Source organism: Brassica napus, chromosome C3 (genome assembly GCF_020379485.1).
Source record: "Brassica napus cultivar Da-Ae chromosome C3, Da-Ae, whole genome shotgun sequence".
Classification (NCBI taxonomy): domain Eukaryota; kingdom Viridiplantae; phylum Streptophyta; class Magnoliopsida; order Brassicales; family Brassicaceae; genus Brassica; species Brassica napus.
Window position 1 is genome coordinate 71,642,075 of NC_063446.1, and position 12,878 is coordinate 71,654,952.

Consider the following 12,878-nt stretch of genomic DNA (forward strand, 5'->3'; position numbering starts at 1 on the left):
AAGATCTGAAGGAGTCTCACGGTGCGGCCTTGAAGATGGTACTGCGGTACTTGCGTGGAACATGCTCTCTTGGCTTAAGGTTCTCCCGCGGAAGGAACTTGAAGCATGAAGGCTATAGCGACAGTTCACATAACGTGGACGATGATGATGGTAAGAGTACAACAGGACATGTGTTCTATCTCGGTAATAGTCCTATAACCTGGTGCTCGACAAAACAAGAGATAGTGGCGCAGTCTAGTTGTGAAGCAGAGTTCATGGCTGCTACTGAAGCCGCGAAACAAGCCATTTGGCTTCAGGAATTGTTAAGAGAAGTCATCAATGAAGCTTGTATGCGTGTGACTATCAGGATTGACAACAAATCAGCCATAGCATTGACAAGAAATCCAGTGTTTCACGGTCAAAGTAAACACATACATAGGAGGTTTCATTTTATAAGAGAATGTGTTGAAAACGAGCAAGTGGAAGTCGAGCATGTGCCCGGGAGTGAACAGAGAGCCGATATTTTAAGTAAGTCGCTTGGCAGGATCAAATTCAAAGAGATGAGAAGTCTGATTGGAGTTGAAGATGTGAGTGAAAGTAACTTCAAGTTTAAGGGGGAGAATGTTAGAGTTAGCTTGAAGGAAACTTAAAATGCAAGTTATTTCCATTCCTAGTTAGATTGTGATCTTATAAAGATAAGGATCATAATATTTATACGTTTTACAAATAGGAATATGATTTGTTTTGTGGTTATAAAAGCAATGTCAAGTGTAGACATATGCTATGAGCTTTTGGAGTGATTTTGATATTGTGATTGAGAACTTGATTGATTGAATAAGAGAAGAACTTCTTATTGATATCGATTGTGTGATTCTATATTTGAAGCTGACTTATTGACGTAGAAGTCGTCACTTTAATTGTTTGGAAATAAACCAGATTGAGAAAGATGTCGTCGTTTTGCAGAGTTGACGGAGTGATACCAGTGTGGTGTACGAAAGACAACTTGTATGGATAGTTGGTGGACCTGTACATACCCGAAGCAGCACTGATGGATAAATTTTCAATATTCCTCCACGCTTCAAATTCGCCAGCTGCCCAAAGTAAGTCTTTGAACATGAAACATGTATTTTAGTTCCCTTCAAAAAGTTGAGTTTATAGTATATGATAACAGGAAATGAAAGTTAAATGATGCGCATAAGAAGAAAACTTACATATGCATCAGATAATATGAGTTCGAGAGTTTCAATACAATATACTTTAAGAAAAAATCTCTAAACAATAAACTAAATATATAGCTACTATAAATAATCTAAACAAAAATTATAAAGTTTATCATTTATTAAGTATATAGCTAGTATAAATAAACTGCATGAAAATTATAAATTTTTATGATCATGTTTTCTCACTATTATAATAAGTTCATCTATTTGTTTATTTCAAATTAATAAGTTATGTACAAAATGTTGCAATATTTAATTATAATTTTAATTAAATATAGGGGAAATTTTACTTATACACTTTTCATGATACCACTTTTCACTTATACCACCACTCAAAGGATATTTTCATAAATAGCATATTCATTAATTGGTAAAAGACTAAACTAACCTTATCTTTACTTCAATCTATCGTCTCCTTCTTCTCCACCGTCGTGATCCTTCTTCTCTCTCCTTTCGGATCCACCGTCTCTCTCTCTGTCGGATCCACCGTCTCTCTCTCCGTCAGATCCGCTGTCTCTCTTTCCGAGATCCATCGTCTCTCTCCCTGTGGAGATCGTTCTTCTCTCTCCGTTGAGATCTGTCGTCATCTCCGACGAGATCCATCGCCGTCTCCGTTGAGTTCCATCGTCACTCTCTCACACGCATCTAGCGATAAGCAATTACGAGAATCACGATTCAAAACCTCAAAGATGTTGGCTCCTCTCCACGATTCACACTGGTATGTTTCTAATTTGTGTATTTTTTTGTTCGATTCAAGTAATATTTTGGATTTGTTCTTTCTGTTATAAAAAAAAATCAACGAAGGTTGGTTTACAACAGGTCGATCTAAGAGAAAGAGTTTCAATAGTGAACATTGAGTTTTCAAAAAATTATAAACCTTTATAAATCTGGGTTCAAGTAATTTTAGGATTTTCGTTCCTCTGTTATTCAAAAAACAAATAAGGTTGATTTAGACTTGTCATTTGAATAGTTCTGGTTAGGAGAAATATTTTCGGATAGTGAACATTGTATTTAAAAAAATTATAACCTCTTATAAATCTGAGTTTAAAGATATTGTTGATAGTACAACTCAATGCTTTACAAGGTTTTATAAAGAAGTTTGTAAACAAGAGTTGATCATATATGTCAATAAAAAACATATAAATGTATGAATTTGAGAAGTCTTGTCTTTTATTATCCTATATTCTTTGTAAGACTGTTACCAAAATACATGAACATTATGCTTATTAAAGGTATATTTAGACTATGATTAAAAGTTAACATCATCTTTTTATTTCGTCTTGCAGGTAGATAGCAATGAATTTTGCACATCTTTGAGATTGCGTCCGAGGATTGATGAAGCTGGAACAGAACCACTAGACAATCTAAAAGTGACTATCCAATCGGTGTCTTGGTCAATAATGTGAAGCATTTTATAAAAGATTATAAATTTAGTTTTATAAGGGTTTATAAATTAGAAGTTTGTAGAGACTTATAAAACGTTGTTTATTCTTTATTACTTCTTGTGGTTAATACAATGTTTGGATTTCCTGATGAATACAAACATGTGGTGACCCCAACACATTCTGATCTTGATGATATGGATTTTAACAGTGTTGTACAATTAGTTCAACAAGGACATAAAATGAAGAAAATCTAATGGGAACAAGGATTTGTGGATTTACCTTTTGCAACATATGATATAGGAAAATAACACATGAAAGACGATAAAAATGAAGAAAAAAGAAAGCTGAAAAGCAAATAAGAATTCATAAATCATTTATAAAAGTTTATAAAACAGTTTGCAAAGTTTATAAGCTATTTATAAAGGTTTATAAATTATTTGTAAGAGTATCTAAACCATTTATAAAGGGTTATAGAACAATTAATAAAGTCTATAAACCATTTATAAATGTTTATAAAAATATTATGAAATTTTATAAACAATTTATAAGGGATATGTATACAATTTATATGGTTTATAGGTTTAGGAATCAATTAGAAAGTCTCTTAAATAATTTATAAGAGTCTATAATAATTTATAAAGAATTATAAAAATAATTTATAAGAGTTTGTAAAATAATTTATAAGGGTTTATAAGGATATATAAATAATTAATAAGTGTTTATAAATCATTTATAAAAATTTATTTAAATTTTTTATGAATTTTATAAACCTATTATAAAGGCTGATAAAACAGTTTATAAAGTATATAAACTATTTATAAATGTTTATTACAAAAAATATAAGAGTTTATAAATAATTCATAAGGGGAATGTATATAATTTATAAGGTTTATATAGGTATATACATGTTTATAAATCAATTGGAGGTCTTTAAATCAATTATAAGAGTCTATAACCATTTAGAAAGGCTTATAAAACAATTTATAAAGTATATAAACTATATATAAATGTTTATTACAAAAATTATAAATGTTTATAAATAATTTAAAAGGTTTATATATGTATATACATGTTTAGAAATCAATTGGAAGTCTGTAAATCAATTATAAGAGTCTATAATCATTTAGAAAGGCTTGTTAAACAATCTATAAGAGTTAATAAAATAACTTTTAAGGGTTTATAAATGTATGTAAATTATTTTCAAGGTTTATATAGGTATATACATGTTAAGAAATCAACCGGAGGTCTTTAAATCAATTATAAGAGTCTATAACCATTTAGAAAGTCTTATTAAACAATATATAAGAGTTAATAGAATAATTTTTAAGGGTTTATAAATGTATGTAAATAATTTATAAGAGTATAAAACATTTATAAAAGCAATTTATATAAGTGAACCAGTTAGAGATGAACATCTACATGGACATTATTTTTTGCTCCCCTTTGTAGTTCTTTTGGTCATATGAGTGATTGCACAAAATCCGACAGCATTCAACCCCAACCTAATACACTTCATATTAATCTATGTGTTTAGTTTGTTTTTTGCTTGTTTGAGAGTTCATTTTAAGACATAAATGGTTTAATTTGTTCATATAAGGATTTGTAAAAAAAACATTCGTCTAAATTATAAGGACTTGTAATGGATTTTTAAAGAAGAGTTTATAAAGGGATTATAAAAAGTTAATGAAGGGTTTATAAATCAGTTTATAACACCTATAAAACTAAAATTAGTTTATAAACAGTTCATAAATCATTTTACAAGGCTTACAAGAATTTACAAAATAGATAAGATTTATAATTTATTTATAACGGCTTATAAATTATTTAGCAAAATAGTTAACATTTATAAGATTTATAAACCATTTATCTTTTAGTCCATTCATTTCTTGGTCTTCTTCAAATACATGAGATACGGTTCACAGTTGCTAGAATCCTTGCTTGAAGATTTCAGTGAGATGGCTTTGAAGCAGAGCAAAATATAACACTTATAACACGTTTAACATTAAAAGCCAGTGACAACATGTGTAAGACAAGAAGAAATATGCTTCTGCAGCTCAACAAATCCATGCTCCATCTCCACTGCTTCTTCAGATATTATACACAAAATAAGACATAAAAGACATGAATCTCATAAAGTAGCAAAACAGAATGCTAGACTACCAAAATAATAACTTTTCACCTCATATATTACACATACTAAACCTTGTTAGTTAAACTACAACTAGTAGCTTTGCATTACCTCAAGAAAGTGAGGTACTTGATATGCATATCACCGCACACATGCTCCACATCATTCATAGTCTTCTTTGAGTGTGAATTCAGCTGAAACACAAATGTAAATGTAAATGTTATTCCCTAAAACACAAAACATGAAGTGAATAAATGTTATAACATTATTTTATAAGTCCTTATAAATATAAAATTTTTAATATCTACCTCAAGAATATTATTACTTTGAGGAATAAGCAAGTCTTGTGTACTAGAAACTTCATCTTGGAGTTTTATCACACTTGACACAATTAGTGATGATCTTTGTATTTCTATCTGCAACATAAAAGTATTGAACTAATAAGCTTGTACAATTATTTTATAAGTCATTATAAATGTAAACAATGTAATAAAACCTCAAGGACATGAAATGAATAATTTTTCTCATTATTTTATAGGTTCTTAAAATCTAAAATTGTAATAAATACATCAAAGATTTTGCTATTTCCAGCAATGAGGAAGTCTTGAGTACTAGAAACTTCATCTCGTATATGTATCATATCTGACACAATTAATGGTGATCTATGTCTTTCCATCAGCAATATAAAAACATGAATCCAATAATTCATTTAAAATACCTCAAGGGCATTATTAAAGACATCCTTGTTTGTCACAATGAAAGGGAATGTGTCATATATTTTTACAACATAAAAACATGTAACTAGTAACTGTGGTAAAGTAAATAATAAAATTTATAAATAAAACATAACCAAAGAGTTTACTTCATAAATTGTTAGTCAAAGCTGAAGAAAGTTTTCCACTATATTTATGTTTGCTCATAAAGGATACTACTTCGAAATCATTCCTAATAAAAACTGGAAGAGCATCTTCTGTACCAAAGATAGACTTTGATGGTGAAACGTAGCTAAACTTTATATTGTTATCCATTGTAAAATCTTCTAGAATTACCCTAATCAACTCTTTGTAGGATATATCTTTAGGAATAACACTAATTGAACCTCCTCTTTCTTTATCAACAGTGAAATCCCAATGAATTATATCCCAATATATATTCAAACATCAAAACTTATAGAAATAATATGTCTTTTCTATAATATAAAATTTATAAGGGCTTATAAATATCACAGAGTATAATTTCAATTTCAATATCGACACCTTTGTCAAACATCACATAAAAAGATCATGTTTGGAAATTTTCAACATGAAATTACTTAAACAAATCATTTTCAGAAAAACAAAAGTAGAAGACAAAAATCACCTTCTTTGATGCTTCCTTCTCAAATTATCTTGACACCTTCGACAATCTTCTTCCTCTGTTCGCCGGATCGCGCCTACATCTTGCCAAGTTCGCCAGAGATCGCAAAGTTCACCGGTGATTTCATTTGGAGCAACTCCCAATTTGATCGCAGGACAAAGATCTGGAGAAGAAAGAAATATAAGTTAGTAGGAGTAAAAATATATTCAACACAAAATTACTTAAAGCTTAAAGAATCAACAAGATATATCAAAAAACGATAAAACATAACACTATGTTCCTCATCGATAAATATTTATAAGGTGTTATAAATTTGAAATTTTTAAAACCTCATGAGAAAAGCTTCGTCTTCTTTCCCAGAAATTGATCGATTATGAGAAAAATTACAGAAAGTGACGAAAATCACCATATATTATCCTCTCACCTTTGTTACGTGTTAGTGGTAAGAAGTCGTTTTGTTCTGTTCGTTTGAGGTTGAAGTCTTCGTCAAATCTCACCAAACGTCAGCCTCATCAAATCTCGTCGGAGAATTCGTCGGCGTCGTCAAATCTCGCCGGAGAACTCGCCGGTGTCGTCAAATCTTGCCGGAAAACTCGTCAGAATCATCGAATCTCGCCGGATTTGATCACCGAAGAGCATTTGATAGATTGTTATTAGTGGATCTGAGATTAAAGAAATCGTGGGAGAAAGACACTAGGTTTATGTTTGATTAAATAAGGATATAATGGTACTTTACCCATTAAAATTTTAAAGGTAAATTTGAAAAGTGTAAAGTTGAAAAGTGATATTAGGAAAGTGGTATTAGTGGCAATTCCCCTTAAATATAACTGTCATACAATATGTACAAAACATATACTGTTATATAATAATATCAAAAATTTAAGTTTAAAATATTATTATATAATTACACAATATAAAACCATATATATAACATAACATAACTAATTAATTTATAACATAAACAAAAAAAAATTCCATATAAGTTATGTGAAATTTCTTTTGTTGCTGTCACTAATGACTGAGAATATATATATATCAAAATTTAAAAAATAACAGAAAACTAACTAATCAAATATCTAATAAATTAACATAGCATAATTATTTTATTTAGTTGATTTTGTAAATCAACCAAAAAAAGAAAAGAAATCTAATCCGCGTTCGTATTCGAGTTATCCAGTAAAACTGATATGATTGTTTGTAGCAGTAAAATAAAATGATTTACACACATACATTATTTGAAAACCCAGTTATACTCTTATTGATTGGATTTATTTCATAAAGACCACACACGGAAAATGTAGACATTTTAAAAACACACAAGCAAATGATGTCTTAAAACTCACAAACCCCACCAAACACCGAACGGTCTTAACTCTTAAGCAGAGTCTACTCCATAGAAAAAGATGTCTTCATAACGACCGTTGGTCGGAGCTTTCCCTCCATACATCAACAACCCTTTTTTCCCATCAATGGACGCAGTTGTGGATGCCATCCATCCACGAGGGCTATGACCTTCCTCAAGTTTCTCCCACAACAAACTTTCAGTGTCCAACACGAAAGTTCCACCGGCCAATTTCCCGGGACCTAAATGAGCCTTTGGGTCCATCTCAATCTCACCTCCAGATATAATTATATATTTCCCCACAACGGCCAGGGCAAACACGCTTCTCGCCCACGGCTTTTCTCCCCGTGTTTCCACTTTAGTCCACTTATTTTCAACTGGATCAAAGCAATGAACATCATCCACTTCATCCCCAATAAACCCATACACAACCCAAATCTTCCCATGCACAACCGCGAGCCCTGCTCCACCTCTCCCTTTGCAAGACTCTCCTGGATTCGGAAGCTCAGTCCACTTCTGATCAATGATGCTGTAAGCATGAAGTGTGTTGACACGTACTGTAGTACTCACTCCACCAAAGACATAGATATTCTTGTCATCGGCAGCCATCGAATGGAAGCTACGCGGTGCAGGTCCTTTATTGACGTGAGTTATGAGTTTCCACTCGCTTTTAACCGTATCATAAGAGTAGAAGCCGTTGTAGTTACGGTGGCCATCGCGGCCACCAAAGACATAGAGTGTAGTGCCGATGGCTACCATGCAAACGCCTAAGCAAGGGAGCTCAGGAACGCCACCGTCTGGATCAGCGACTGACCATCTGTGAGTCTTGAAATCGAAGAAGTAGAGGTGTCGATCGATGTGAAAATTTGGCGTTAACTCTCCTCCAAAAGCGTACATTTTGCTTCCCACCATTGCTATAGCGTGAGAACATCTTGGTCCAGGAGTCTTTCCTTTTTGCTCCACCTAATAATAAGAATCACCACATGTTTCATAACACAATTAACATCACGGTTACAAATGAAACAATAATCTTGTTCACGAGAAGTATGACTAGGCACTAGGCAAAGAATAGAGAAAACAAACAAAAGATCTATTCTAATTTTTGAACCAAAATAGACATAACCAAAAATATACATATAGATAATACTGATAACATGTTATAATAATACCTATAATTTTCATATAGACAAATAATGAAAACAAATACCGCTATCTATAAAGACAAATGGGACAAAAATCTATTCTAAATTTCTAAACAAGAATCAACATTTTCAAACTCTTACTTTTTTCTTTTAATAAGAACAACATTTACTTTCATACCATATAATCCAAAGCCGAATTGATCGAACCGAATGAAAATTGAAATCTCCATAATGAAATGATTGAAAAAAAACAGAATATGGAACCAAACCGATCTGTACATTCATCCATACTACGTACGTACCTGATACCACTTGCCATGCAACATCGTCCGAGGAGAAGCCGAAATATAGGCTCCAATAGAATGAAGAACGTCCGTCGAACTTCCATGAAAGCCGGTGATTTTGCCACCTTCGAGTAATGACAAATTCGCTGAGGTCATTCCAAAAGGCTGAGAGGTGATGCCCTTCAGTGTCTTGAATGTAAGAGACGTTATTATTTCTGCCTTCGAGCCATAGAGTTTATCGTAGTAAACTTTCACAGATGTGATGTCATCGCCTTGACCAACCTCGAACTCCTCTGTTCCTAGAGATGTCTTTTGTCCGTGCTCGTGTGTCACAATTCTGCCGTCTTTCTCGTATTCGAACTTGATATAAGACACACCAGAATTGCCTTGACCAACAAAAACTTTTCTTACATGATCAAAAGAACCATCGTCGAATGTTACTTCACCCTTTCCTCCTACAGCTTCCACTTTGATGAGAGAAGACGAAGAAGAGGTTGTAGCTTGAGCAAAATGTGCACCGATGGCATCAATAGCATAGCCACCACGTCCATGGAATCCAACAAGCTTTCCTCCATTTTCACCTTTGAACTCGAACTCTGTTCCCTTCATCTCACCGAACAATGGAGACGTAAATCCTTTGGAGGTTGTGAAGTATAGCGATGTAATAAGCGTTGTATCATAGTTGAAAATATGCTTGTAGCTTCCACCAACGGCTGTGATATATTCATTCGGATAGGCCACCGAAAACTGTATTTCATTTCAAGTTCAAAACACCACGAGTTAATAGTGAACTAACTGAATGTTAACAAATTAAAAACAGATGATTATATTTTGACCTCTTTTAGCTCCCCACGATTTGTCCCATGTTCACGTATCTCTACTTTTCCATCTTTTTCGTATTCGATCTTGATATAAGTTATACTATACTCATCTGCTGCGATGATTATTTTCTTCACACCATCCAAAATGCCATCGTCGAATGTGTTTCCTTTGTTACCTCCGAGCGGTCCCATCTTTGTGGTGGTGGTGGGCGCTGGAGTTGGAGCTGGAGTTGGAGCAGGAGTTGGAGCTGGAGGTGGAGGTGGAAGAGGGGCAAAATGTGCGCCAATAGCATCGATAGCGTCACCGGACCGACCACAAAACCCCACAAGCTTGAAATCTTTTTCCTCGAACACAAATTTCCTACCAGCCACATTACCAAAAGCAGGGGAAGTTCTTCCTTTTGATGTCTTAAACCTAAGCGATGTAAGATAGCCATCGATGGTTCCCTCCACCAAGGCAATATGCTCATCAGGATAATCCACGACAAACTGCAACCAAAAAATATATTTTTAAGAAATCTCAATAAACACGAAACTAAGCAAATTGTATATCAACAATTAATACCTCCTGTGGAACCTCTTGTCTCTTCCCATGAGCATGTGGCACCATTCCTTGGCCTGTCGCATACTCAAACCTCACATAACTCACAAATTTACCACCACGGCCAACAAGTATTTTTCTAACACCGTCAAAAGCGCCATCATCCCAAGCACTCCCTCCGTTCCCACCTTGACGGTTATAGTGCTTAAGAGGGGATTTCACAGCGAAGAAGTGAGGACCAATGGCATCAAGAGCTTGACCAGAACGTCCATGGAAACCTAGAAGCTTTCCACCATTTTTACCCTCGAGCATGAATTCTCTCCCAGCTGGGTTTCCAAATAAAGTCGTATGACCGAGTATCGGAGAGGTCCTTCCATATGAGGTTTTGAAGCGTAAAGATTTGATCAGCACTGTTCCATAGCTTAAAACGTGTTCGTAGCTTCCACCAACAGATGTGATATATTCGTTCGGATAATCCACCGTGAACTAGATTTCATTTTCCATTAGAAACAACAAATATACAAGGTTCAGTAAAAATAAAAAAAATGTACAAGGCAGTAAAGGTAACATACTGAAGAATAACAAAGCCAGGATCTAATTAGACTATTACCTCTTGAAGTTCTCCACGAATCGTTCCATGTTCACGGGTTTCAAATTTTCCATCCTTTTCGTACTCAATCTTGATATAAGAAACACAGTCCCAGTCTTTTCCGACAGTTATTTTCTTCACACCGTCGAAAACACCATCGTCAAATGGTCCGCCTTTGTTACCACCGACCGCTCCCACTTTTTCAGACATTGTTCCCATCTTCTAACTTCAACGAAAACCTTTAAAAAATAGAACTATTCTTTCAAAAACACACTAACTAACAGCAAAAATGATGTAAGACAGGAAACAGAAGTAACACAAACTCTGTTTATATATGACTAAAGAAAAATGAAGTAAATGTCTCCTTTAAAATATTGTTTCCATTCTCCATTAAGGAGAATATTTTAATACTAGGTTAAGATCCGCGCCTTGCGCGGGATGAACATTATATATAGAAATTATTTTATATTTTATATGTTTATAACATATTCTGAAATAATAAATATATATTGAATAAAAAAGTCATTATCTACTATTTATATAATTAAATTGGTGCGAACATATAAATACATTTTATAAATCGAAAAAATATTTTTTCTATTTGATATGATATATAATTAAATTTAAATGATAGTAACATATATATGGTATATTTTAATATTAATATTTATTAGATGATGTTTTTTGCTCATATTTTTTTTTATCATTTGTATCTGTTATAGCAAAAATTTTAAATTAGTGATAACAAAATTTTCATTGTGGTATAAATGGTTAAGTAATTTATAATATTTTAAAAAATTAAGTTGTCAATATTTTTTCAAATTTTTTATCAAAAAAATGTTCAAAGTAAATTTCAAAATTAAGATATTTATGTATTTTTATATGGCATATAGTTTAATTTAAAATGATACATATATTTATATATCTTTTATTTTTGATACTTATTAAATGAGACTTTCAACTTATATTATTTTTTTAATTATTTGTATCATGTCATAACAAAAGTTTTAAATCACAGATCACAAAATTTGAATGTGGAACTTTTAAAAGTTTTAGTAATTTATACTCGTTTTAAAAAATTCAAAATATAATATATAAATATTTTTTAACTTTTATTATATGGTTACTATGATTGTTTAATTTATTTTAATAGCTTAAAATTAAAAAAAATATAATTATAATACACACTTATTTTTATCAAATCTTTATTATTCAAAATCATTAATTATCATATATACTTTAGCCACATTAGGCAATTCCGTAATCTTATTTAAGGAAATAATGAAACACATTAATAATGTATTTATTGTGGTTTAATAAAAAGCTTATTATATATTTAGATGGACCAACATATTTCTCTAAGGATTCTAAGAATCATTCTAGTGATGACACGTGGCTACAAAAAAATGTTGCAATGCTTCTCAAATAATATATAGGGGATGTCTCCTATGAGTCTTTGACATGATTGAATTCACATGCATAAAAGAGGAAACTTGTACTAACAGAGAGAGATATAGAGAGAAACCTGAGATTCGAGGGTTGTGTTAATCTTAGATTAAAAGCTGCGAGTGAGAGTGATATGTGATTATGAGCACTGAGTAGTGCCTATTTATACTCGATGTCGCTTTTTTGTTTTGACGTGTTTCACCCGTCACATTTAAACCAAAAAATATTACTCTCACACGTTACACACCATCGACCATACATTTCAGATTTTTCTTTTGATTTTTTAGGCAAGTATTATTAATTTGCCTTTAAAATGTATTATTTTTGGAAAATAATTTAACCGACTACATGAGTTATAAATATCATAATAACCGGCACATTACGCGGAATATGATTATTAGTTTTGTTATTTTTAATAAAAAGACACTAAATCTGTTTAATCTGGATATTGGTTCGGTTTTAAATTTTTTTTTTTTAATCTTCTAAAATATAACTATTATTTTAAATTAATATTCATTTTAATTTATTCGGTTAAAATGTTTGATTTTTTGGGTTTTTTCCGGTAAAAACCAAAAATAATATCATTTGTTAATTTTCATTTTATGAATTTTAGATAGTCGTTATGTCGAACCAGTAGTTTCATAT

General features: G+C 32.0%; 1 protein-coding gene across 1 annotated transcript; it reads right to left on the minus strand.

The window, feature by feature from the left end:
- Window positions 1-7,299: 7,299 nt before the first annotated feature.
- LOC106428582 (myrosinase-binding protein 2) lies at window positions 7,300-12,402 on the minus strand. The gene is made up of 6 exons (XM_013869332.3): window positions 12,313-12,402; window positions 10,809-11,026; window positions 10,223-10,684; window positions 9,673-10,146; window positions 8,855-9,583; window positions 7,300-8,373 (listed from the first exon to the last, which is right to left on the minus strand). The coding sequence occupies exons 2-6, from the start codon at window positions 11,004-11,006 to the stop codon at window positions 7,444-7,446; spliced, it is 2,793 nt and encodes a 930-aa protein (XP_013724786.2). The 5' UTR covers window positions 11,007-11,026; window positions 12,313-12,402; the 3' UTR covers window positions 7,300-7,443.
- Window positions 12,403-12,878: the final 476 nt, after the last annotated feature.

Excerpts from the sequence above, each read along its gene's own strand:
- LOC106428582 (XM_013869332.3), bottom strand. The coding sequence starts at position 11,006 with ATGGGAACAATGTCTGAAAAAGTGGGAGCGGTCGGTGGTAACAAAGGC. Across the intron at positions 10,685-10,808 it reads TTCGTGGAGAACTTCAAGAG|TTCACGGTGGATTATCCGAA; the intron begins GTAATAGTCTAA and ends AATGAAATCTAG. Across the intron at positions 9,584-9,672 it reads ATCGTGGGGAGCTAAAAGAG|TTTTCGGTGGCCTATCCGAA; the intron begins GTCAAAATATAA and ends AATGAAATACAG.